Source organism: Pipistrellus hanaki, assembly GCF_964339955.1.
Source record: "Pipistrellus hanaki genome assembly, chromosome: 3".
NCBI classification, from domain to species: Eukaryota; Metazoa; Chordata; class Mammalia; order Chiroptera; family Vespertilionidae; genus Pipistrellus; species Pipistrellus hanaki.
In genome coordinates, this window is record NC_140505.1 from 148716625 (window position 1) to 148744495 (window position 27871).

Sequence of the window (27871 nt, forward strand, 5' to 3'; positions counted from 1 at the left end):
TTTTGTAAAACTGCAAAAATATTCTCAAAGAATATTAGTGTAAATAATTTGATTAGTCTTTTACATTTAGTTAATCTCTCTCTCTTAGGTTCCAAATATAGACATTGTATCTTTCCTAGGAATGCCCAAATTTAAAAATTAGAAATGTTCACCAGTAAAATAGCAAAATGCTTTGTAAGAGAACTGCTAGTGACAATATCAAAATCTAGATTGAAATGAATAAAAACAAACATGAAGGGATTTCTAAAACATAGATATTTATAAAATTTGCTTTGGTAAATAAAAGTAGTGAAATGTATACAGTATTCCTCAGTCATGTTCTACTCATTTTTCTTAGTTTCAGTGTAACTGGTACTCCCTTAAATTGGCCTACCCACTTTGGCCAAAGTGCAGACTTACGTACAGCAATTTCCATTTTGTAGGATAAATGTAGAACTTCATTGGTTCTTCATTGAATTTAGTGGAGTATATAAATACATTCACAATAGTCCATACAGACGTAGAAATATCAAACTTATCAATACCTAGGTAGCTTTTTTAAGGGATGTAGGATTTATTATTAAATTAGCCATCGGTAACATGTATATCATGTATGCCCTAGATGAGGTTCCTTGAAAGACCAAACGTTTTCCAAACAGGTTATTGTTCAACTGAGAACTATAATATAAGTAAAGCTACAAAAGGATTTGGTAAATATGGCATTTTTATTAGTATAAAATTTAAAAAAAATTACACACCCTCTTGAAAATTAAAAATGCATAGGGCAATTTATGCATAATTACAGCATGCATCTCCATGAAAAAGACATTTATATATAGAATTGGGTATTCATCACATGCCTTTCAAATATTGAGCCTAAAGTTAAATATATATATATATATATATATTTATATATATATATTGTATTTCACCTTACAGTCTTCTTTAAAAAATATATTTTATTGACTTTTTTACAGAGGGGAAGGGAGAGGGATAGAGAGTTAGAACACCAATGAGAGAAACATTGATCAGCTGCCTCCAGCACACCCCCTACTAGGAATGTGCCCGCAACCAAGGTACATGCTCTTGACTGGAATTGAACCTGGGACCCTTCAGTCTGCAGGCCAATGCTCTACCCACTGAGCCAAACTGGTTAGGGCTGACCTTACAGTCTTAAAGCTATCTACATTTTTTCAAGATAAGTGTAAATGGAATGTTGCTGCAGTCCAGCGGCTCTTCCTTTCCTTGCCACTGATGGCCAGGATGGTTTTAGCTGATCTTGCTGCTAGGCCTATGGCTTCTTTCTGTTTTCTCACTTCTGTATGTCCCTCCCGAAGCTGCATGATTGCAGAAGAAGGTCCCACCTCAGATAGAAAAATATAGGTCTGACGGTTCCCTACATTGCAATAAAATAAAGGATACCACATTGTAGTCACAAAGCTTATTGACTCAATTATTTACTTTCTTCATTTCAAAAGGATTTGAATTTTAAAAGTTAAAAAATTTTCTGCGCTGGTGACTGGTTTTGCTGTTTCATGAGTATGTACCATTCTTTTACAGCATTATCTGACACTCAAGGGAACTTCCTTTTGAATGGAAATTTTGTTGTAAGTATGGCAAAGAAAGAAATCCAGGTACAAGGAGCCATTTTTGAGTACAGTGGTTCAAACAGCTCAACTGAAAGAATCAACAGTACTGATCGGCTAGAAGAAGAACTTGTATTGCAGGTAAATTCTCAGTAGGCATTAGAAAGGCTTAGCTTTAATCATATTAGTAAACTGTGGTGATGAAGTGCTTTGCGGTTATTAAAAATGAAATGGTATCTTGTAGGAATATGTCTTTTATGAATTAATTTTATGCTCCTGTGCATTTGTATTGAGGTTTTGTGTGTGGGTAACTTGTACAACCCTGATGTACGTTATTCCTTCAATATCCCTGTGGAAGAGAAGAGAGACCAGTTCACCTGGGACCCATATGGACCATGGCAAGACTGTACCAGAATGTGCCAAGGTACACTGGCATTGAAAGAGACAAAAGTTTGTGCAGGCGGGTATAATTTGGGTTACTTTTGAGTCTGACTTGTATGGGTCTGGCAGAATTCTCCCCACTGTCCACACACATGTACACCACACAGTCATACAAAGCTTCCCTGTCTTCCCCCTTCCCATTTTTCTCTTCACTCATTCTTTTTTTATACTTAGCCTCACTTATCCCTACCCATTTGAACATTCTGCATTACCATTCCTTTCCTTTCTCTTCAGAGTTTCTGTTTCACAGTCACAGAACGGTTCTTTAACTTGTTTCCCCAGTGAAATAACCCCCCTCCACACTTCCCCAACCCCTTCTCCTTTCTCAAGCAAAAAAAAAAAAAAAAAAATGTTTCTGAATTGGAGTGGCATCCTAAAAACCTAGGAAAATAGATGAAAGAAACACCCATATCATAGCCCGTTGTCCTGACATTTCACACCAGGAGAACTAAAGAGGGAATCCACAAAACTTCCACAACAGAAAGTATCGCAGGAAGTCAGAAAACAACCCAGAAAAGGAGGCTTTCAGTGTTAGAGTGCCAAACATTATTTCATTCTTTTCTTTGGCTTGAGAAAATTTATCACCTTATTTCTTTGATAGTTTTTTTCCCCTCACATTAAATTTCTCTTCCATTTTTCTGGGATTTGTATTATTTGGATGTTTAGCATCCTGGATGGATCACTTACCTTTAATTTTCTTTTCCTTATTTACACTGTTTCCTTAATATTTCTTCTCATAAATCTTGATTTGTTTCATGGGTACAATATCTATGTCTCTGAGAATAGGAATCCTACTCTGCAAGTTTTATTTTGCTCTCTGACATACCTGTTTCATTTTAGTTCCATTTTTATTTTGGTTTCTACTGTATTATTAGTTTTCCTAAAATGTCTGCTAATCCTTTCTTGCTTTTTCATTATTAAGACTAAAATGCTAAAAGTCCTGAGTGGGTCAGAAAGGTCAAGTAGGGGCCTCATTATTGAATAATTGGGTCACTGAATAGCTTTTCCAGATGTCATTGGGGATATGCCCCCAGGTGTCATTGTCAATGGATCTTTTCTCTTGGGCTGAAAAGTCTCCCAAGAGAGAAATTCTTCCTCCTCCTCCTCCTCCTCCCCCTCCTCCTCCTCCTCCTCCTCCTCCTCCTCCTTCTCCTCCTCTTCCTCCTCCTTCTCCTCTTTCTCCTCCTTCTTCTTCTTTAATATTTTTATTGATTTCAGAGAGGAAGAGAGACAGAGAGAGAAAGATAGAAACATCAAGAATGAGAGAGAATCATTGATTGGCTGCCTCCTTCATGCCCTCTACTGGAGATCAAACCCGCAACCTGGGCATGTGCCCATGACCAGAATTGAACCTGGGACCCTTCAGTCCACAGGCCGATGCTCTATCCACTGAGCCAAACCGGCCATGTCTCCCATCTTCTGAAGGTCAGTGAGAGGACCAGGGAACTATAAAAGTTGGCTTGGAGCTAGAGGGAAATGACGACAGTCCATTCTGGATCTCATCATTCGGAAGGAAGACTGATACCTAACCCCCTATTTTCAGTGCAGTGCTTCCCAGCTTCCTTCTGCTGGGCCCGTGCCCTCAAGTTCACCTTCTCTGAAGCTATGATAGCCATAAGGCACACATGGCTAGTCTGTTGAAATGTGCTTTCTAAGAAATACACAATGGATTTGGAAGACTTTGCATAAAAAAGGAACATAAAATATATCATCAGTAATTTTTATATTGATACTAGAGGCCTGGTGCACAGATTTGTGCACATTGAAAGGAAATTAATTAGAAGGTGGCTGGCGGGGTGGGACTGGGTGAGACAGTTCAGACTGTCTAAACTGTCCTGTAGCCAGCCTCCCGTATTCCCTCCCCAGCCAGCTGCACCTGGGGTAGCACCAGGGCTCAAAGGGTGTCTGTGCAGTGAGCAAGATCCCTCTGGCAGGTAGGGTCCCTGGGCCTGGTTTGTGGAGTTGAGCTGAAACTGGATGTCCTACATCCCCCGAGGGATCCTGGTGTGCGAGAGGGCACTCTGCAAAGTTGCTGTTGCCCAGCAGCTCCTGCGTTGAGCATCTGCCCCCTGGTGGTCAGTGTGCATCATACCTACCAGCCAGTCTGTGGTCAGCTGGTCGGCCAAATATCCAATTATCTTTTGGATATTTAAGGGTTAAGTATAAATATTAATTTCACCTTTATATTTTTACTTTTTTAATGTGAATACAAGAAAATATAAAAATACATATGTGGCTCACATTCTGTGTTTGTGGAACAGTGCTGCTTTCCACTGGAAAGGTAGGAGTGAAACTATTCTTTGTAAAAACTTTTCCATCGCCCTAACTGGTTTTGCTCAGTGGATAGAGCATCAGCCTGCAGACTGAAAAGTCCCAGGTTCGATTCCGGTCAAGAGCATGTACCTTGGTTGTGGGCACATCCCCAGTAGGGGGCATGCAGGAGGCAGCCTATCGATGTTTCTCACTCATCAATGTTTCTAACTCTCTATCCCTTTCAATAAAATATATTTAAAAAAACTTTCCCATCAATTCTGCATTCTTTTCAGGCCTACCCCTCACACACCTCCTCAGAGGAACCTGGCCTTTTTTTATCCCTGGGCTTTTCCTGGATTCCATGGCATGAATGGTTTATTTCTTATTCACCTACCCCCTCCACTCAGGATTAAATTTCAGCTTTCTTGACTTTGTTAAACAGTTATTTCCATCTACTTTTCATTCAGAATTTCCTTTTCCTGCCTACTGTGTTTCCTTTTCTAGCCTTTGTGTTCTTTTAGGTTTGTGCCTTTTCAAAATGCCTTTAAGTTATTTCAGTTAGTGTTTAGGAAGGAGTGGAGATAAACATGTGTGTTCACATTTAGCTAACTGGAAGTATGTCCTTGAACTTTGATAAAACAGAAATCTGATCATGTCACTGACTGCTTAGACTCTTTCCTGTCTCCTCTGTGTGGAAAGTGTGAAGTTTAATGTACTCTGGCCCATACAACCACTTCTCTTAGTTTACTTTTGCTGTGATTATGCTACATGCAAGCACCTGCCAAATCTCAGTGGCTTAGAACAACAAAGGTTTATTTCTTGCTTATACTATTTTGGTTCTTAATTGGCTGACTCTTCTTCATTTGGTATCTGTGTCCATATCATTTAAAAAGAGTCAATAGGCCCTTAGATGGTTTGGCTCAGTGAAGATAGAGTGACGGCTTGTGGACTGAAGGGTCCTTGGTTCAGTTCTGGTCAAAGGCATGTACCTCCGGTGCAGGCTTGATTCCAGGCCTGGTGTCTCTCTCTCTCTCTCTCTCTCTCTCTCTCTCTCTCTCTCTCTCTCTCTCTCTCTCTCTCTCTTCTCTATCTCTGTCTCCCCTCTCTTCCCTTCCACTCCTCTCTTCCACTCTCTAAAAACCAATGGAAAAATATCAGATGAGGATTACCAACAACAAGAAGTCAATAGACTTTATTTTTAGAGTTGTTTTAGGGTTATGGAAAAATAGAGCAGAAATTTCCCATCTTTCTTCTTCCACTCCCCACCTCCATTCTCGTTATTAACATCTTGTATTAGCATGGTACAATTGGTACAATTAATGCATTATTATTAACTGAAGTCCATAGTTTCCATTAGGGTTTAGTCTTTGTTGTACATTCTATGAGTTTGGACAAATGTATGGAGACATGTATTCACTATTATAGTATCATGAAGAATACCTTCACTCTCTAAGAAATCCCTCCCTCCATCCCCTCTCCAGCCTGTGACAGTCACTGATCTTTCTGGTGCCTGTCCATGCCTTTTTCATTCATGACTCCAGGCTGAAAGCTCAGCCCATTTGGGGAGGGCTGTCTTGGAGATGGAGGGGAAGAAAAAAAGAGCAGGAAGACCCATGTAGGGCTTTAGAGCTTCTGTCTGGAATAGGCCACATCCCCTTACAGCGGGTTGGCATCAGCCTGATGTCAATGGGCAGGGAAGCATGCTCCACCCACAGGAAGTTACAGTAACATTGTGGCAAGTGGGGAGGTGTAATTCTATTGCAGGGAAAAGGGGAGCAAATAATGGAGAATAATAACATAGTGTGCCATAAAGCATCAGCGCCAACCTGGCCACTCAGTTCTCCTCTCATAGCGACTCCTTCCAGCTATAATACATTTCTATCTGCTCCACTCATACCTGCCCGCTTTCCTTATCTCTTGGTCTTTCAGGATTGAGTTTATTATAGAAAGTCTTTCCTGAATAGATTAATATGCTAGTCTGTCCTATATACTGACTGGAGTTGTTTTGCTTTCTTAGCTGAATCCTTTAGACTATTAGAAGAAATAAATAATTGCAGAACATTTTCTTAATATGAGTTTTCTCTTTAATTTTCATTTGACATTGGCCAAGGTCTTCTTAGAAGAAAAATTATCTGCATACGTAAGAGTGATCTTATGGTAGCACCTGATCAAAGATGTGACCACCTACCACTTCCATTGTTTGTGACGGAAAGATGCAATACAGACTGTGAACTAAGGTAAAGGAGCAATAATGTAAGCAATGTATAATGTAATCAGAGTAAAGCAAATTGTTGAGAAGATGTGCAGTGAGTGGCACAGAGTGGGCATGTAGTTAATGTCTATCCTCTGTCCCTGCCATGCTATTATGAAATTTCAGGCTCTCTGTCTTAGGGGGAACTCAGCAGTTGGTTTGATTTTTTGTTCAGTATTTGCTGAATACCAGTATAGAGGCCTGAATATTTGTGTAGGAAATAGGAACAAATTTGTCTGTAAAATATACACAAATAAACTCTAATATAAAAACCCATGGTTTAGGATTTGTAACAATAAATTTTGTAGCATGATTCTGTAATTCTCATATAACCGATAAACCAATGAACTTTTAAAGTTTTTTAAGGATTGGAGAAAGAAGTCAATTTTGTCAGCATTTTGTCCATTAAACATTAATAGAGAGGAAGTTTGCATTACTAACTTAAATTTCTTGTCAATAGGTTTTTTTTTTGTTTTTTTTTTGTGTGTGTGTGTGTGTGTGTGTGTGGTGGTTTTTTTTGTGTGTGTGTGTGTGTATGGTGTGTGTGTGTGTGTGTGTGTGTGTGTGTGTGTGTGTGTGTGTGTTTAGTCTTAGAATGAAGCTAAGAACATCTAGCGGGTGACAATTAACATTGGGATGGCCAGAACCTCCTTAACTCATCAAGAATGAACATTTTTATATGCTTATGATGGTGTTTGAAGTCATGTAGACTTCAAAATCAATAGACTTTATTTTTAGAATTGAAAGCCTAGTGGCAGAACTCCGTGTAAGTTGCATCAGTACATTGCAGCGAAGTGAGGCACAATGACATTTTTGAGATGCTATTGGGGATGGAGATGAACTTTGTGTGTTCTGTGCTTTTTCATACTGGAATGCGACTACTGCCTGATAGGTTGCTGGACTATAATTGGAATAATTTGGCAAAAAATTGAAGATTTTACTTGTGGTGGGGGGGGAATGTTTTCTTTGAAAATGTCTAAAAATAGATCACATGAATTAATAAGAAAATGTGGCATGCTCTACAAAAACCTGTTCACCACCTTTCAAAGGCTTTAGTAGTCCAATCTCAGTATCCCCTGATCACAACTACAGAGGGTTGCTTAGGAAGAACCACCTGATTATGAGTCAAATATATTCAGTTAGAGACTTAGTCATGCAATTATTACTACGAAATAATCAGATAATCTTGATCTAAATCAGTTCTTTTCAAAAGTTTTTGGCAAAGCTTGGGGTTGCAAAGCCACCCCCTTCCCCTTCTTCTCCCCTCCCTCCGAGCCAGGCTCAATAGGTATAGTGCTGGCTCCTATCTCCAGCTTTCACCAGACCAGATACATTTTTATCTAAGTGGAGAGCAAGTTCAGTTTGGGGGGGGGGGGGGGCGGGGAAATAAAGTAATATTTCTAACCAAAAAAGAAAAAAATCAAGTGCTTATACCATTTGAAATACATAACACCTCTAGGACTCATTTTCTCATCTATAAAATGTAAGTTTGGGCTGTATGATCTCTAAGAATATTTTATTTAGAATTCAGTGACATACAAAATATTTTCAGATGACTTTCACACAATTCTCTGAGTCTGACTTTTAAGATGCATCAGTTGTCACACCTCCTGAGTGTATCAGCTTCCTTCCCGCCAGGTGGCACATCATCGGCAGAAGTGAATGTTCATCCCACTGTGGTCAAGGATACAGGTCCTTGGACGTCCACTGCATGAAGTATTCCGTTCACAAAGGACAGACTGTCCCCGTGGATGACCACTACTGCAGTGACCAGCCGAAACCTCCGACCCGAGAGCCCTGCCATGGCGACTGCGTGTTAACAAGGTGGCATTATTCAGAGTGGTCCCAGGTACACAGAGAAAGGATTGGGAAGAGTTTCCTAATTAAACATTTGTTTCTCTAAAGCACATGTGTCAAACACAAGGCCCGCGGGCCAAATCCAGCCCGCCAGGACTTGCAATGTGGCCCGCACCGCGCTGTCATCACTGCACTCCGCTGTCACTTTATGACATTGTCAGTTTATGACTGTTCAGTAAACCATTCGGCCCGCGATTTAGGCTGGATTTTAGATTTTGGCCCCTTCTCTGATTGAGTTCGACACCCCTACAAAGCATACTTGTATTAAGGTCTCCCCTCTCTTCCCATTTGTCTCCCATTTTTTTGTTTGTTTTTCAGTGTTCCAGGAGTTGTGGAGGAGGGGAAAGGTCTCGAGAATCTTACTGCATAAATCACTTTGGCCACCGTCTTGCTGACAGAGAATGCCAAGAGCTTCCTCAAGTGATGACTGAGCATTGCAATGAGTTTCCCTGTCCCAGTTGGGCTACCAGTGAGTGGAGTGAGGTAACATTAAACACACAAGGCTTAGAATTATCATGATATTGTGTAGGAAAGCTTTGCAATATAAGGCTTTATATAATTCAAAACCACTTAATTTTACTTTGGTTCAATTGCAAATAACATGGTTGTTGTCATGGCAATAAAAATTAGCAAGGGGTTTGGTTTGTTCTCAAAATATTTACAGTATCTGGCTAACAGTAACTTGAACTGTTTTTTTTAATCTGTAACCAGTTTCCTAAGAAAGTCCCACTGTCCTCTGTAGCATAAGATACCTACTTATTCTAAGGTTATCTTTGTACCTTTGTTTCTAAGGACAAATGGATGTTGCAGTGGGATTTGGGCAGCAAGTGTTGGTGGCTGGTCTCATCCAGTGAATATCTCTAAAGGAGAGAAGAGAAAAAACGTCCTTAGGAATGGTCTTTCAGCTGGATTTTAATATGCAAATGATTCACTGTGACGTTTTGCAAGTCACTGTATTGATTAATATTGAAAATAAGTAATGGTCAGTGATGTTCTTACAGTGTCCTGTTACATGTGGAAAAGGAACAAAGCGGCGGCAGGTGTGGTGTGAACTGAATGAAGACCATTTGAGTGACGGCTTCTGCAATCCAAGTACCAAACCTGAGTCCCTGAGACCATGTGAGCTTCATACATGTGCTTCCTGGCAAGTCGGGCCCTGGGGTTCTGTGAGTATTTGATAAAGGTTTTTCTAATTTAATCTATCTTTACAGAATAGCACAAACACTGTGGTATATTTATTCTTTTAGTAGATGCAGCTAGATTTGATGGATTTGTTGGAAAAAAAATACCACTGCCACAGTAAATCCTTACCTGCAAAATTTTCTCAGTAGTGCTATTAATTTGTTCTGGTAACTATTTCAGCTTTGGCTTTGAATTTACTTTTAACCAAGATGCCACAAATTTTGTGCTTTTATCAGCTTTGTTTATAAATATTTTCATGTTGTTTCTAACATGTTTGCTGTATTTAGAGCAGGCCTTGTTTGGAAGGTTTGCCAACAAGGAAGCTAAGAATGTGCAGGATGAGGCATGGTCAGGCTGGACAAGGGCGGGTGAGCACTTTATTATCCTGTGGCAGGTTGCCACGGTTGATGGGAAACCTCCCACCTTCCCTTTGACTTAATGTTCTTCCTTCCATATCTCTTAGGAATTGACTCAGCGCGTGTGTTACATGCTAGTGAGTCAGCCCGGACTCCCGGGGAGCCTATGAATGGGTGATGTCCATAGTGGTCTTTGTTTAGCAGTCCTGCTCAGCTCTGTAGATGCCTATCAGTGGCTTCTTTATGGAGTCAACCCACCTGATATTTAGTCTTCCACTTTTTCTGCTGCCTTCCATTCGTCCCCGCATTATTATTTTCCAAAACGACCCTGCCCTCTCATGATGTGCCCAGAGTAGTATAGCTTCTGTTTTGTCATTTTGCCTCTAGTGATTATTCAGGCTTAATTTACTCTAGGGACCCACCTGTGTATCTTTCTGACAATCCAGGATATCCACAGACCTCTGCTCCAACACTGTATTTTGGTTAATCAATTTAGCCTACTAAATGACATGCATGCACCAGCTAGATTTTTGGGGAAAAGTATTTATTTAGTTTACCTAAATTCTATTGACTCTGCCCCCACAATGTTAGGCCTCTATTGATATTTTCACATGATTATATTTTAAAGATACAACAATAACTGCCAATTTAAATGTCAATGTATGTATATAAATTTGAATAAATATATAGAGTAAATTTACTAATATTTAGTCTAGAATCTGGAATCAAAAACTAATGAAAATATCTATTGAAAGTATATTAACTGCATTTATTAAAAATTTAAGTTTCTATAATTTTTAAATAATGGAGGTGTTTGATATCTGCTTCTGTCCTTCAGTGCACGGCCACCTGTGGACATGGGTATCAGATGCGTGCTGTGAAGTGTGTCGATGAGCTGCTCAGTGCCGTGTTGGATGACAGAGTGTGCTATGGAGCTAATCGCCCCAGTGACAGGCAGGTAAAGGACACCTCTTCCTGGATTTCAGAAAAGGAAGATTTATTTATTTATTTATTTTTATTATTTTTTTTAAAGGTAAAGTTTTTTTTTTGTTTTTTTTTTTAATATTTTATTGATTTTTTACAGAGAGGAAGGGAGAGAGATAGAGAGATAGAAACGTCGATGAGAGAGAAACATCGACCAGCTGCCTCTTGCACACCCCCTAACAGGGATGTGCCCGCAACCAATGTACATGCCCCTGACCGGAATCGAACCTGGGACCTTTCAGTCCGCAGACCGACGCTCTACCACTGAGCCAAACCGGCTTCGGCAAAAAGAAAGATTTATGATACAGGAGGATTATTGATGTGTTAAAGTTATTTCCACGTGTGTTTTCCCCACTATATGCCTTATGAACATGTGTGTGCATACTCCTCAGAGAGAATTTATTGTTGTTAGTTTTGCCAACCTTCTAGCTTTAGTAATGCTTTTTAAATTTTTTATCTGCCATTGGATCACTCATTTAATGTATATTTCCATCCTTTGGATTGTAGAAGCAGGTCGATATTATAAATATCATGAACTTTTGAAGTATGTTTAAGGTAGTGTGTGTTCATTCAAAATGTTTCAATCCAGTGATATTTTTGAAGGACTATTTGCTCTTTTCTTTTTCAACCATCAGAACGAAACAACCCAAACTTTAGGATTCAGAATCATACTATCCACTTCAAACCCTTGATGAACTTCATAATTTTTTTGGGGGGAGGGGAGAGGGGACAACTCTTTACATTGTTTGTTTGCAATTGAGTAGGAACTGTACTTTAGTTAAGTATGTGGAAGAAGAAATGAAGCATAGGATTTAAGATACATCAGAGTGGTTAGTTAATTGATGCTTTATAAGATCCATTTTTCTTTTGTACAGGACTGTATCATGACACCTTGCCCAGTTATCCCTAAAATTGGGACCACTTCATTACCAGCTGTTCCCATGGGAAAGACAGCTCAGTGGCGATATGGTTCTTGGACCCCAGTAAGTGAATTTTATTAGGAGGTACAGTATTTCTATTATTGGAGGCTTTTAGACATCACCAAAGTGGTTGCTACAAATTTGCCAAATTAATGTATGCATTCATTCTCAGGTATTTTGATGGTTAGGAGTTTAGAGTTTAGAAATAGTTATTTAATGGCCTAATCATGCTGTGTCTTTCAAGGACTCTGTGTCTCTGGCCAAGAAACTTAGGTTTCCTGGGACTATTTTCTAACCTACAAATATGTCACAGGTTATAAAGAGAAGCAGATGGGACATGAAGCTTTTTATTAGCTTTTATTTAAACTACTGACATTTTCATGTTTTTCAAAACTGAAAGCTTTGCTTTAAGCAGTTGTGGTATATATTTTAAAGCTTTGCATATTCTCTGAATCAATAATAGGTTCATATCTACTTTATTAATTAAGCTTTCCAAGATATATTTAAAATAAATATCTTAGTGTTTTCTTATATAAAATGCTTTTAATATCTCTAATTTGCAAATAACTAATCAGTATTCCAGGAAGTTGATTGAGTGTTTTTTCTCATTACCATAATTGTTTAATTTGTGAAATTTATTATCTAAACTGACTTGGATATTCACTGTCCTGTCATTGACTCAGAAGGGATGGCAGGTGATAGGTGATTTGATTTTTCAAGAAACTTGATGTTTCTGAAATTGGAGCACCAGCTATGTGTATGGGAAGTAGGAGAGGCACTATATAACACCTTGGTATCATTCCATTTTTTAAGTGCTCTGCGTCTTGTGGAAGAGGCAACCAAGCCCGCTATGTAAGCTGCCGCGATGCTCATGACGGAATAGCAGATGAATCATACTGTGCACATTCACCTCGACCTGCTGAAATCTCCATCTGCTTTAGCCCTTGTGGGGAATGGCAAACAGGGGATTGGTCTCCTGTAAGTATTTTTATGAGAAACAAAAGTGAAATGAGCAATTTAAATATAATTAAGAAGTACAAGTGGCAGTTATTAAATAGTGATGGGGAATGTAAATTACAGCATAGGGAATATGGTCAATAATATTGTAATAACTCTCAATGTGCCAGGTGGGTACTAGACTTATGAGAGTGGGGGCAGGGGGGGATAACTTCATATAAATGTCTAACCGCTATGCTATACACCTGGAACTAACATAATATTGAATGTCAACTATAATTGAAAAATAAAAAATTTAATATTGAGTATAATCTTGTAGTTAACTACATTATGAATGCTGTCTAAATTTGTGATCAGTGTTCAGCTACCTGTGGCCATGGAAAAACAAATCGGCAAGTTTTATGCATCAAGTACCATCAGCCAATTAATGAGAATCACTGTGACCCTGAAGTTCGCCCTTCAGCAGAACAAGAATGCCACGTGGCAGCCTGCCAGCCCTCGTACAGCAACTTTCCGAGCTCCTCTGAGCAGCCAAACCATTTTCCAGGCAGGAATTTTCCATTAACTCACAAACCAGAAGATAATGAAAAGTGGGGGGTCCATCCATCAATCAGAGAAAACCAATGGAGAACTGGACCATGGGGATCGGTAAGCCATCTTTACTGGGTTTTATTAATTCTGTAATTTTGTTATATCATCGCCTTTTAACAGATATGTATGTAATGACATCAAGTGCTTTTAATGCTAGGTTTATCTGAAGATCAATAGTTTAAATCTTAAAGGGATTAAGCAAATTTTGATATAAATAACAAATCCCCAGAGTTCTTATTGAATTATACTAATGTGATGTTATGCTTACAGAAGAATGCACTTAAAAACAATCAGATTACAGTCCATTTTAATAAAAGCAAAAAGAAAATCTTTTAAAACTGCAAAGGTTTATGAAAAAAATCAAACCCAGAAATTGGTAGCAGTGCAGCAGGCTGGTGTAAAAATATGATAAACTACAGAAGGTATGATTGTATTTCATATTTTACATGAGATTAATAACACAATATAAAGAAACACACAATATAAAAGTTAAGTAACTTAACGCTAGTTATTCCTTCATATTGAGACCTTAAAAACGTTAATTCCTTTTTACTTAATACTTAGGGAAAAGGTGAATTTCCTGTTGCAAGCTTTTTTAAGATATTGCTTTTTCATGGATTAGATCAGTGTTTCCCAACCTTCTCTCATGATGAGAATCACCTGGTGGAGTTGTTAAAACACAGATTCCTGAATCCCAACTAAGAAGTGCTAAACTAGAATTTTTGAGAACATATAGGTAAAATTGCATACCTAACTTAGTGCTCTGTATATAAAATCTGTCTTAGAGCACTAGTTAAGTATACAATTTTACCTATATGTCCCCAAAAATTCTAGTTTAGCACTTCTTAGTTGGGATTCAGGAATCTGTGTTTTAACAACTCCACCAGGTGATTCTCATCATGAGAGAAGGTTGGGAAACACTGGATTAGATGACTCAGCATTAATACAGATTTATTCTCCCCAAATTAGCATGTAGACTCCATGAAATACCAGTCAAACTTTGACTCCTTGTAGGGGACAGAGATTGTTAAGTTGTTTCTGAAATGTATATGAAAATTAAAAAGTCAAGAATAGTAAAAAACAAACACAAAAACATAGTCACCCTTTCATCAACAAACTCTAATGCAGCCTCTACTAAAACTCAAGTGTTCTGACAGATTTTCTCAATTCAAATTATGATTCCAACAAGGCGAGTTTTTATGTGGGGAGTTTGAATTTGAGTCAAAATCTTATTTTTTTCACCATGTAACTTCATGATGTGGATCTGTAGTTGTGTTGTGTCTTGTCAGTGCTCCAGCAGCTGTGCTGGCGGTGTTCAGCGTCGGGCTGTGGTCTGCCAGGATGAAAACGGACAGAATGCCCATTACTGTGATGCAGCCGCCAAACCCCCCGAGGCAAAGCACTGTGACTCAGGACCCTGTCCACAGTGGAACTATGGGAGCTGGGGAGAAGTAAGTCAAAGCATTTCTTAAACTTGTGGACAGTACGACATCTCTGAACACCAGAAGTTAAGCACTTCCTACTGTTAACTGATGGGTAATCTTACTATACTACACTATGCAGAAATATTTTTATTTTTATTGAGTACTACAACCATGTTCTACTCATAGATATTCTTTCACTAGAGGCCTGGTGCACGAATTTGTGAATCAGTGGTATCCCTTGGCCTGGCCTGTGGGATTGGGACAAAACCTGCTCTCCAACATCCACTGAGGGATTCCGGGTTGCAAGAGGGAGCAGCCCAGTCTGAGAGACCCCATTGAGGCACAATCAGGGCTGGGAAGGGACACAGCCCGGGAGGGACTGCAGGAGGGCTCCAGGGAGTATCTGGCCCTTCTCGCTCAGTCCGGATTAGCCGACCCAGCAGCAAGCTAACCTACCAGTTGGAACATCTGCCCCCTGGTGGTCAGTGCACATCATAGGGACTAGTCGACCAGTCGACTGTCTGCCCTCTGGTGGTCAGTGCATGTCATAGCAAGTAGTTCAGCAGCCTTAGCATATTTTTAGCATACTGGTGGCCTGGTGCATGAAAATACATGCACTGGAAGGGTGGTCCCTCAGCTCAGTCTGCTCCCTCTCACAGTTCAGGAGCCCTCAGGGGTGGAGGCGACCTACTGATCAGGGGAAGACAATGCCCCCATCACACTTCTGCTGCTGCCACTGTTGGCAGTGCAAGCCTCAGCTGGCCCTGGTTACCTAAGTCTCGGGCAGCCCTAGGTGACTGGTCAGCTGCCATCTGAGGCTTGCCTGCGCCTCAGGCTGACCCTAGGTGGCTGGGCAGCCTCCATCCGAGGCTTGCCTGCACCTCAGGCTGGCCCTGGGTGGCTGGGTCATAGTGACTGGTTGAGTAGCGTTAGCATATAATTAGCATATTATGCTTTGACTAGAGGCCTGGTGCATGAAATTTGTGCATGTGTGTGTGCATGTCCCTCAGTCCAGCCTGCACCCTCTCCAATCTGGGACCCCTCGAGGGATGTCCAACTGTCCCTCTCACAATCCAGGACTGCTGTCTCCCAACTGCTCGCCAGCCTGCCTTCCTGATTGCCCCTAACTGCTTCTGCCTACCAGCCTGATTACCCCCTAACGACTCCCCTGCCAACCTGATTGATGCCTAACAGCTCCCCTGCTAGTTTGATTGTTGCCCCTAACTGTCCTCCCCTGCTGGCCTGGTCACCCCTAACTGCCCTCCCATGCCAACCCAGTCACCCCTGACTGCCCTCCCCTGCCAGCCTCATCACCCCTAACTGTTCTCCCCTGCTGGTCTGGTCCCCCCTCACCCTCACAACTGCCCTCCCCTGTAGCCTGGTCACTCCAACTGCCCTCCCCTTCAGGCCTGGTATCTTCCCCCCCCGCGCCCCCCCCCCCCGCCAACTGTTCTCCCCTATAGGCCTGAGTGTCCCTCCCTACCTTCCCCCACCTGCCCTTCTCTGCAGTCCTAGTCACCCCCAACTTCCATCCTCTGCCAGCCTGGTCCCTCCCAACTGCCTCCCCTGCTGGCCATCTTGTGGCAGCCATCTTGTGTCCACATGGGGGGAGTCATCTTTGACCACATGGGGGGTAGCCATATGTATGTTGGAGTGACAATCAATTTGCATATTATTCTTTTATTAGATAGGATTGGTTGAACAGATGACTGGACAGAGCATATTAGGCTTTTATTATATAGGATAAGAATTTTTAACCTATTGATACATTTCCTGCCAGACTTCTGTTTTATAGTGATCTAGAAATAGGGTTATATTACCCATGCTGCTTTCCCGCCTGCTGTCTTTATGTAATATATACTGAATACCTTTCCATGTTTATAAATTTAGATCTGCCTTATTAGCTTTCATAGCTACAGAGTAATCATATCCAATAAAGAGGTAATATGCAAATTGACCTCACACTGTCACAAAAATGGCAGTGTCCCTAGCTACAAGATGGCGGCACCCAGTCCCCTCAGCCTCTCTGGAAACTCCCAGTCCTTTCAATCTAGCCTGGGGGGTGGCAGATACACAGTGTGGCCAGAACCACCCTCAGCCCCCCAGCTGCCCAGAGCTGGCCTGAAGCATAGGCAAGCCTCGGATGGCAGCTGGCCAGCTGCTCAGGGCTGCCCAAGGCTCGGGTAACCAGGGCCAGCAGAAGCTTGCGTTGCTGGCAGTGGCAGCAGCAGAGATGTAATGGGGGCATCACCCTGCCCTGATCATCAGGTTGCCTCCCATCCCTGAGGATTACTGGGCTGTGAGAGGGGGAAGACCAGGCTGAGGGACCCCCCTCTAGTGCATGAATTTTCATGCACCGGGCCTCTAGTCTATTGATAAGACATTGTACATTATGTAGTTAAAACTTATTAAGTAAATCAGTTTTGCCAGGTCTTTAACTTATCAAGAATCTGTATTATAGATGCTTCATATTTTATTGAATTATCTCATGGTACTAATTTTCAAAATTCTATTTTTTTTAAAATTATGAAAACAAAAGTTTGACTTACTTTTTGCCCAAGAAGAAATGTTGACAATTATGAAGAAAGGATAAATTTTAAATTGTAGCATTACTAATTATGTATTAAACATTGAATAAAGCAATATAATATTCTCTTTAAAGCCTCATAGTTTTGAATTTTCTTCTTATTTTTAGTGTACACAAACGTGTGGAGGAGGAATAAAATCAAGATTTGTAATATGTCAATTTCCCAACGGCCAAGTGTCACAGGAGCAAAACTGTGAAATCTTGAACAAGCCACCTAGTGTGGCACAATGTCATGTGCATGCTTGCCCTGATGATGTCTCATGGCATAGGGGACCATGGAAATCGGTACGATAGTATTCTTATTCTTAACCTTTTTGTTTTGTTTCACTGTGTCTCTTTTATTTTCACTTCCTTTTTTTTTATGAATTGTGATGCACACTATGTCTTCTCATTATTTTTTAAGGAGACCATTAGTCATCTTGGGCTTGTGTTATTAAATATGATAGTTTGGAAGAACAATCCATTCAAGTACTGTAATATGTATATATATATATATACATATATATATATATATATATATATATATATATATATAATAGTTTTATATGTATTTATTTTTTTACAATGAATTTTGAACCATAGTCCTATTCTAATTGAAATATTTTACTCTGGTACATCTTTCGCTTGCCCTCTAATCAGAAATATGTATTATTTACATTTGTATCTAATGTTAATGTTGTGCTTGTAACCATGGCAAATTAAGGCGGTGTGCTGTTTGAGTGCATAACTGTATGTGGCTTTCTTTTGTCTGTCGATGTCTAGTTACTGATCCAAAAGCAAATAATGTTCTTTAAAACCTTTTTTTTTTCATCATTGTTAAACTTAGTATTTTGCTTTGAAATGTGAAAATGTTATATAAAAGTAAAGATAGAGAATTTTACATTGCTAAAGTAAATTAATTGTTTACAGTTTGTTGCATACATCATGGAAAAGTATGATTTTTATAGTAATTTATATGAAAATTCATTTCTTCCACTGTGTGGAGTTACTGTGTTTTGAGGATGTTTTAAATTTTTTTGTTTATTTTTTGGAGCCATAGACAAAATTCATAAATATTGTTTGTGAATGGTTTATTTTTTTTCTTGTATTTTTAAATATTTAGGCTTTGAAGAATAATTAATATATTATATATATATTTTGAAATTAGCATTTTGGTCACTTTTGATATTTTAAATCATGAATAACCAAGTACACTTCTTTCAGGTGAAAACTGATTTGAATCTATAATCTATTTATAATTAATTTTATACAACTAAACAGTTCTGCATTTGAAACACAATTATAACTCTGGTTTTATAACCAATTTTGATGTGTACAGTTGTTTTTCTTTGTCCAAGTCAAAGCATTACAGTGATAAGTAAACCCATGTTTCCACTTAGGCTATTAGAAAAGGACTAGTAGGTCATGTTCTAATTTAGGCAGAAATTCATCTTTACAATCAAAATGTGGCTGATGATATAAAACAGCAGAAGATTTTAACTTCATGGGAGGATCTTAAAGTTAAGTTGTGCATCAGAGTACCATCATTTTGTGGGAATTAACAAAAGACATATTTTTCCATAGAAAGCATCTACATGTGTACTTCATATAAAGTTTACTGACCATCTACTATACTCTAGGCTACAGAGATAGTAAAGATGTTTCTTACTCCTGTGGAGTTTACAATCTAGTTGGAGAGATTTAAAATACTATAGAAACAACACAAAAAGGTATCATTTTTTTTGTTTTGTTAGCCATCTTAGATTGAAAATTCACTTTCTCTTTTCTAGATCTCTATATTTTCTTTTCTTTTTTTAAAAAAAAATATATTTTTTTAAAAATATATTTTATTGATTTTTCAGAGAGGAAGAGAGAGGGATAGAGAGCTAGAAATGTCAATGAGAGAGAAACATTGACCAGCTGCCTCTTGCACACCCCCCACAGAGGATGTGCCCGCAACCAATGTACATGCCCTTGCCAGGAATTGAACCTGGGACCTTTCAGTCCGCAGACCGATGCTCTATCCACTGAGCCAAACCAGCTTCGGCTAGATCTCTATATTTTCTTTCATCTTATTGGTTTTAGTTTGCAAGTGTAGGTCTTAATAAGGCTATGGATTGCCCTCTTGGAATTTTACCCCAATTAGGAAAACGGACTCCTAACCACTAATTAGACATTGAATCGTAATGGCATTTGTTTCCGAGCACAAGATTTTATTTTCCCTTCTCATTCATGGCTTCATTAATTCTCAGAGCATTAAACATTTACGTAATTTCTTCCGCTTTGGGCTAGTTATTGAAGTAACTAAAATTCCGTGTTTTTGAGTCTGATTTTCTACTTAAAGGGTCAGCAAACTACAGCCAATGGATTAAATCTGGCCTATAGCATCTTTCGTGAATAAGTTTTATTGGAACACAGTGAAGCACATTTGTATGTGTTATCTATGGCTGTTTTTGCACTATAAAGCAGAGATGATTAGTTGCAATAGAGACTGAATGGCCCTCAAAGCTGAAATATTTACTATTTGTCCCTTTCTGGGGAACGTATGCTGACTTCTCTTTTATTTAATAAACTTTAAATTGCTTTTAAAATTTAACATAAAATGTAATTATAGTTATAGAATATTAGAATTACAAATGTTCATTTAGAGTCAGTTTTAGTTTTTTTTAACACTTTGTTTCATTTTCACAACAATTTAAGATCTATCAAACTACTCTATATATTCACTGTGGTATTCACAGAAATTTTTTTCAGCTTTATGACATATAATTGGTCTATATCATCACGTAAGTTTAATGTGAACAGTGTCACAAATTTACATATTATGTTGGAATATATTATATTCCAATATATTTATTTGTATCATGCTTGTTTTTGTATGTAAATGATATAAGGGAAAAACCTTGGATGTTCACTAAAGTCCTGTGCATAGATGATTTCTTCAATCTCACAAAAATAAATGAACAAGGAAACAATAATAGCCAAAATTATAAATAGTAAGACAGAATTACATAATTCATTGCCTACTGCAAATCTATTCCAAATGGAGTTCATTGAATAATTCAGTCTTTGCACTAATGAAGAAATGTAATCTTTATTTTTCTGATAAATTGAAGGTGAATTTTAAAAATCACAAATGTTTCTATCAGAATTTTTATAAAATTATTTATTTACCTTTATAAGTATAAAGTGTGTGTGTATATATACATATATATATATGTATGTATATATATACACACACATATATATATATCATTAGAGTTCCTGGATTCCTTTTATTATATGAAGAATTTCACTCCTTAAATTAGCCTTTTATATTAAAAGGGTTTAAGGGATCTGAAGTTTTGTTAAAGTTAGATATAACTTTTACCTCTTTCAGTATTGCTACATATTAGCCAAACTTCAAAATACCTCTTATTAACATACCAGTTTAATATTCTTTCATGGATAATTTTAATTTCAACAGGTCCTGTTCACTACATTAGAAAATTAAGAATGTGTGTGTATACGTATGTGTATACATATACATATATATCAATGTCATGAAATTTCAGAAACACTTTTCATTTTAAAGCAAAATTAAAAATATGAAATGCTAAATCATTAAAATGTAACTAAGAAAAAAGTTGTTACTGTTCATTTAAATTTTCTCCATGTTGTGGGAAATCTTGTAATAACTTACAACTATGATTAAAGAAAGGAATAAATAAGTCTTAACCTATGTCTGTTAATTTAATGATTATTTTTTTGTGATTAGTCAATGTAAAATGATTGTATTGTAACCCTTGTTATTAATAACATGTGTTGTGGCTTTGTGCTTTGCCTAATTCATATGTATATGTTGAATTTTTACTCCGTGGATTAATACCTAAAATGTTTTAAGTTGCTGAACAAATCGTTTATTGTAATGATTGCCTCTTTTCTTTTGGTGCTATATTTTCCTTAAATAACAACTTTTTCATTTCTATAATTAAACATTTAATTGTTTGAATAGTACATGTTTTTATAATTTTACTTAGTATATGTATAAGCTGCTGCTATTTTTCAGATAATTTTTTAGAAACTAACATTGATATTAAAAATATGATTTATTTAGTTATCAATTTTTAATTACTAGAAATTTTATAATTTCCTTTTATATGTTATAAACAATAAAAATTTATGATACAAAGTTAGTACATTAAAAATAAATGTGCTTATGGTCAAGGTAGTCTTTAAAAGGTAAGTGAAGTTTTATTTTCCTCTTCCATATATATATATATATATATATATATATATATATATATTACACATAACATAATCAAACTGTTGCAACTAATGTTCTTTAAATAAATTTATATTGACCTCTGTATTTTCCCACTAAGTCTCATTTAAGTGATTCATTTCCCTACATGTTTTTATTCGCTACATAGAATTAAATCATATTTGGTAAGACAAATAATGAGTACTTCAGTGTGTTCTGGGATTGGTGATGACCTAGAAGAAGTAAAGAGAGTATTCTTTTCCATTAAAGATTGTTTTTTACACACAAAAATAAGAAAATTGTTTTTATAAAATGAAATCTCAATACTAGAATTCTCTTGATTCTGGCACTTTTTCTCAAAGTGTGTTTTTTTTGTTTGTTTGTTTTTTAGGAATAGACTTCTGCAACATTTTGTAATATATATATTACAAAATGTTGCAGAAGTCTATTCTTTAAAAATCTCTATATAAAATATAGTGTGTATACTAAATATATATATACAGAATGCAACAAAAGTACTTCCAGAAGTGAGTAGTGGTAGCAGCACACACCCAGTAAATCTGCAGTTTGTTGATTTTAACAGCTTTGTGTAACAAAAGAACATTGAGGGACTGGAAAGAAGGGTTAGGCTGCTTGAGTCAACTGCTGTTATGTAATTGACTGACCTTTATATATTTTTATAATATATTTATACATTGCAAATATATTTAATATGTAAGTATATTTTTGTGATTTGTAGAATATATGCAAATATGGATTTAAAAATATAAGGTGAATATATAATATTAAACATAATTTTTACTTTATGAGTAACACTTTTCTCTCACTGAAGTCTTGTTATAATTATCTCATTTTTAAGAAAATGATAGAATGTTTTATTAATTTTGAAAATCTTTTATCAACACTATTATAGCAGTTCAAAAATCTGATTGTTTTAATATGTGATATCAGTAGCTTCCATAGCTGAAAAATTACCTTGCAAAAATACATATTTTCATAAAGCCAAGTTTATCACTAATGCACCTTTCATATATTAATAAGTGATTTTAAGTCCAGTATACTAATTATTCAAAACATTTGTTGAAATTCGTCTCACAAATTTTCTTTTCTTTTTTTTTTAAAATATATATTTTATTGATTTTTCACAGAGAGGAAGAGAGAGGGATAGAGAGTTAGAAACATCAATGAGAGCGAATCATCGATCAGCTGCCTCTTGCATACACCCTACTGGGGATGTGCCCGCAACCAAGGTTGACCAGAATCGAACCTGAGACCTTTCAGTCTGCAGGCCAACGCTCTATCCACTAAGCCAAACCGGTTTCGGCTCGTCACAAATTTTCAAGTTTCCTTGATGTCATGTTTAGTTCTTTAAGTACTGGAAAGAGTAATATTTTCATATTTTAACAAATGGCATTCATGTTTAATACAACTTTGAAAGATTTGGAAGCTATTTAAACAGATGAGAAAATTATCCTTCAACGTTTTAAATATATGCATTTCTGAGAGTTTTTATAGTTGGCATGCTGTTAATGATAACATCACATAATACTAGAATTTAGTAAACTTTTCCAAAAGCAGAGGCTTTCTCATTCACTCTTAAATATCTCCTTTACCTTAAAGGATACAAGATGGGTCTTTTAAAAAATTATCTATTGAATATCACATTTTTGTCACTATCATAGGAAAAAATTAGCAAATATGGATCAAGCTTCTTTTGTAGTGAAAAAATGAGAAAAGTCATGATAATTATGAGGTCAGTCAAGTTTGTGTTTAAAGAAGAGTGAAAAACTTGGACAACGAGCCGAGTTCATTGGAGAGCATTGGATTACAAACTGCAGGTTCAGGCCCATTTGATGGAACGTAACTTGATTTTATGTATCAGTCTCATGTAAGAGGATGTAATTTTGCTTTCACCAAGAGAAATGTAAACTTTCATTTACCAAAAGAATTTGAAGATATTCTTAAGATAGCTGAAATGTTAACTATGAAGTTTATCCTAGATCTTGTAGTTGAGTGAGTTGTGGGGTTACAATGCCTAGGCTTGAGTCAACTGCTATTATGTAACTGAGTGACCTTTAACAAATTACTTAACATTTCTTAGAGTTCATTTTCATAGGCTAGAAATAGTAGCTACATAAAGAAGCCATTTTATTAGGGTTAAATGGAGCAATAGGTAAAGTGATTGGCATGGAGTGTGCTGCATATAGGCTCAATATATGTTGCTTGGTCATTATCACTTTCCGAATAATAAGTAGATATTTCCTAGGAATTCGCCCAGGAGCTAAGAATCCAAATACAGTAGATAAAGCTAATAACACGAGAGCCACTGAAGCAAGTTAGGTTCTAGTATGAGAGAAATCAGTTTGAACTGGAGTGTGTTTTTTAAGAAAAAATTTATGGAAACAAGATATCCAGCAGAAGTCATAAAGGTACAGTTTAACAAATTTCGCAAAATGAACACATGTGTAGCTTGCACCCAAACGGAAAATCGTGGCCCCAGAAATTCACCCAAATATCCCCTTAAAGTCACCCAAAAGGTAACCCCTATTCTGACACCAAATATCATAGGTAAGTTGCCTGCCTTTGAACTTTATCTAAATGGGACTTAATTTGCTTGTGAGAGTAGTAATGTTAGATTTGTGAGATTCATTCATGTGTGCAATTTTAGCTTTTCATTGGAACCTGGTACTTATTGTATAGATTGAATGAATATGATTTGTATGAATATTTATTTTTCACTTGACAAGCAGTAGGGATTATTTTTAATTTGGGACTTACAAATAATGCTGTTGGGAATGTCTTTTGGTGAACATGCATATGTAGATCTATTGGATCTGTAGCCAGCAGTTGAATTGCAGGATCTTAATGTATGCATATGTCCAGGTATAGTAAATTGTATCAGACAAATTAAAGTCCTACATCTGTATTGAATTTTATTGAATTTTCTGCTATTTCTTATTGACTTGTAAAGTTAAATTTTTGCTCAGAGTATAAGTCTCTAGTGGGATATATGTATTGAAGAATCAGTCTTCTACTGTCATTCAGTCTCAGCCATAGCTCCTAAGAAATAGCAATAGTAAAGGAATTTCCACTTCTTGCCATTAAGTAGGTAGATGAGTGATTCAGAGAAAATGAAAATAAATAAATATGAGGGAAAGTGTGGCTCATGGCTTGTGTCCATAGTGAATGTTTATTTTTAATGACATAAAATTTTTTTGAAGAGTTACAACTTCCTACTTTGCCATTTTAAGAGAAGAACAATTAGCTAATTTCTTTTCCAATTATTTTTTAAAATCCCAATTTATAATTTCATTAGTTTCTATTTTAATTCATTCAGGAGATATTGATATAGCAGTTTCTGTGTATTAGTGATATTTGCTAGATGTGGAGAGTAAATCAGGACATAAACTTCACCGTACAGCAGGTAAAAAAATGTTTTTAAAGATATATTAAAACATGACAATCAAATTATTTTTGTAACTAATACTCCACTTATTTAATCTTTGTTGTTGAAAGTATTATATATGCCCTAGTTTTCCCCCCTTGACCTTTTCTAACTGCCCCTACCCCAGGCCTTCACCATCCTATTGTTTGTGTCATATATGCATACAAGTTCTTTGGTTGATCTCTTCCTACCTACCTACCTTCTTTTAATGAAATATTTATTAATGGCAAGAAGTACTACTCTAAACTAACAACATAATTAAAAATACTGTATCAAACAGAATTCTGTGAAGGAAAACTTGGATGCAATAATTAAAATTGTCAGCAGGCCTCCTGGGGGCTCCTGGGCTGCCAGAGGGATGTCAGACTGCTAGCTTAAGCCCAATCCCCTCAGGATGCAGGCCTAAGCCGGTAAGTGGACATCCCCTAAGGCACATGTGTCAAACACAAGGCCCGCGGGCCAAATCCAGCCCGCCAGGCCTTGCAATGTGGCCCGCACCGCGCTGTCATCACTGCACTCCGCTGTCAGTTTATGACATTGTCAGTTTATGACTGTTCAGTAAACCATTCAGCCCACGATTTAGGCTGGATTTTAGATTTTGGCCCCTTCTCTGATTGAGTTCAACACCCCTACGGCCTAAGGGATCCTGGACTGCCAGAGGATGCAGGCTGAACTGAGGGACCCTCACCCCTGAGTGCACAAATTTTGTGCACCAGGCCTCTAGTAATATATAAATGATAATGTGTACTCTGTGAGAACATGTTATTTTTAAGAGACTGAAAGAATAAGAGGAAATTTATATTGCCACACCAATAAAAACTGACTCTGTTCTGCCACCAGATAGAGTTCACATTCTTCCGTCTGAGGGGAGGGAAACTTCTTTACTGTTTGTTCGTGGGTCTTATGAGAATTTTCACATCTAGAAATAGGGAAGATAATCAGGCACAGTACTTCCCTCACTCGGGGACATTTCTTCAGAATCAGGAAAGAAGCTCAAAAATAGTAGTCCATAGGGTAGGGGTGTCGAACTCAATCAGAGAAGGGGCCAAAATCTAAAATCCAGCCTAAATCGCGGGCCGAATGGTTTACTGAACAGTCATAAACTGACAATGTCATAAACTGACAGCGGAGTGCAGTGATGACAGCGCGGTGCGGGCCACATTGCAAGGCCTGGCAGGCTGGATTTGGCCCGCGGGCCTTGTGTTTGACACATGTGCCATAGGGGATCCAGAGTCCATGTCAGCATTTCTCTGCTAAGCTTGGCAATATCTCAATCTTAGATGAAACCAGGAGAAGGCCCTTCTTATCTCTACAGGGCGCCACATAGAATTAGAACAACAGCAAAAACTATGAAGAGAGATCTATTACACAAAGCTCTCTGTTCTGTACTACCTTTCTGTAGAACTAAAGATCATTCAGCTCTACCTCATTCAGATAAAACAGATTGCATATTTAAAATAGCTTTATATGTATACTAGTGGCCTGGTGCATGAAATTTGTGCATGGAGGGGTGTACCTCAGCCTGGCCTGCACCCTCTCCAATCTGGAACCCCTCAAAGGATTTTCTACTGCAGGTTTGCAGGGATCAGGCCTAAAATAGCAGTCATAATCCCTCTCACAATTCAGGACTGCTGGCTCCAGCTACTCACCTGTCTGCCTGCCTGCCTGCCTGATTGCCCCTAACCACTCTGCCTGCCAAACTGCTAGCCTGATCATCCCAAACTGACCCCTCTGCTGGCCTGTTCGCTCCAACTGTCCCCCTGCTGGCCTGCTCACTCCAAACTGCCCCCCACACTGTCCTGATCACCTCCAACTGACCCCACTGATGGCCTGCTCACCCCCAACTAGCCCCCCTGCAGGTCTGCTAACCCTCAATGGCCCCTGCCATCCCATCCTGGCCTGATCAACCCCCCCCCCCCCCCCCCATGACCCAAGGTCCCGGCCCTTCTTTTTTTCTTTTTTTTTTCTTTCTTTTCTTTTCTTTTTTTTTTTTTTAAATATATTTTATTGATTTTTTATGGAGAGGAAGGGAGAGATTTAGATAGTTTGAAACATCAGTGAGAGAGGGTCTTCGATCAGCTGCCTCCTGCACACCCCCCTACTGGGAATTTGCCCGCAACCAAGGTACATGCCCTTGACCGGAATCGAACCCAGGACCCTTCAGTCCCCAAGCCGGTGCTCTATCCATTGAGCCAAACTGGTTTTGGCTTTTCTTTTTTTTTCAGTGCCTCCTTGAGCAGAGGCCAGGGCAGGCTGGAAGCAAGTATCTAGGAAGCAAGTATTATTTGTCTTTTAAAATTGAAACTTTGTAGCCTTGAGTGGAGGCCAGGGCTGGCCAGGCAGCTTGGCTTCCTCCATCGCCAGGGGCAACCCAAGCCTCTTGCTTGCTCCAGCTCTGTGCCCACCACCTTTTTTGGGGGGATTTATTTTTCTTCTATAAATGAAACTTTGTAGCTTTGAGCGGAGGCCAAGGCCAGCCAAGGCAGGCGGGAAGCTTGCCTTCCTCCATTGCCAGGGAAACCCAAGCCTCCCACTTGCTGCATCTCCATGGCTGGCTGCTATCTTGATTGGGTTAATTTGTGTATTCACTCCTGATTGGCTGGGGGGCATGGCTTGGCATAGCAGAGTGTTGCTTAATTTGCATGTTTCTCTTCTATTAATGTAGGGGTGTGTGTGTGTGTGTGTGTGTGTGTGTGTGTGTGTATATATATATATATATATATATATATATATATATATGAAATCCTCACCCAAGGATATAGAAAGAGAGGAAGAAAGGGTCCAGGACAGTGAAAGAAAGAGATAGAGAGGAACATCAATTAGAGAGAGAAGCATC

At 38.2% G+C, this 27871-nt stretch overlaps 1 protein-coding gene across 1 annotated transcript in view; it reads left to right on the plus strand.

Moving 5' to 3' along the window:
* The window catches only part of ADAMTS20 (ADAM metallopeptidase with thrombospondin type 1 motif 20), a 163782-nt gene that overhangs the window by 80399 nt on the left and 55512 nt on the right, over positions 1-27871 (plus strand). Inside the window, exons 17-28 of the mRNA XM_084876628.1 lie at positions 1540-1706; positions 1860-1989; positions 6370-6496; positions 8149-8359; positions 8686-8850; positions 9369-9533; positions 10744-10863; positions 11765-11872; positions 12623-12787; positions 13124-13414; positions 14647-14808; positions 17477-17653. Of these exons, the coding sequence (XP_084732754.1) occupies positions 1540-1706; positions 1860-1989; positions 6370-6496; positions 8149-8359; positions 8686-8850; positions 9369-9533; positions 10744-10863; positions 11765-11872; positions 12623-12787; positions 13124-13414; positions 14647-14808; positions 17477-17653 (1988 nt within the window). The remainder of the gene's footprint in view (positions 1-1539; positions 1707-1859; positions 1990-6369; positions 6497-8148; positions 8360-8685; positions 8851-9368; positions 9534-10743; positions 10864-11764; positions 11873-12622; positions 12788-13123; positions 13415-14646; positions 14809-17476; positions 17654-27871) is intronic.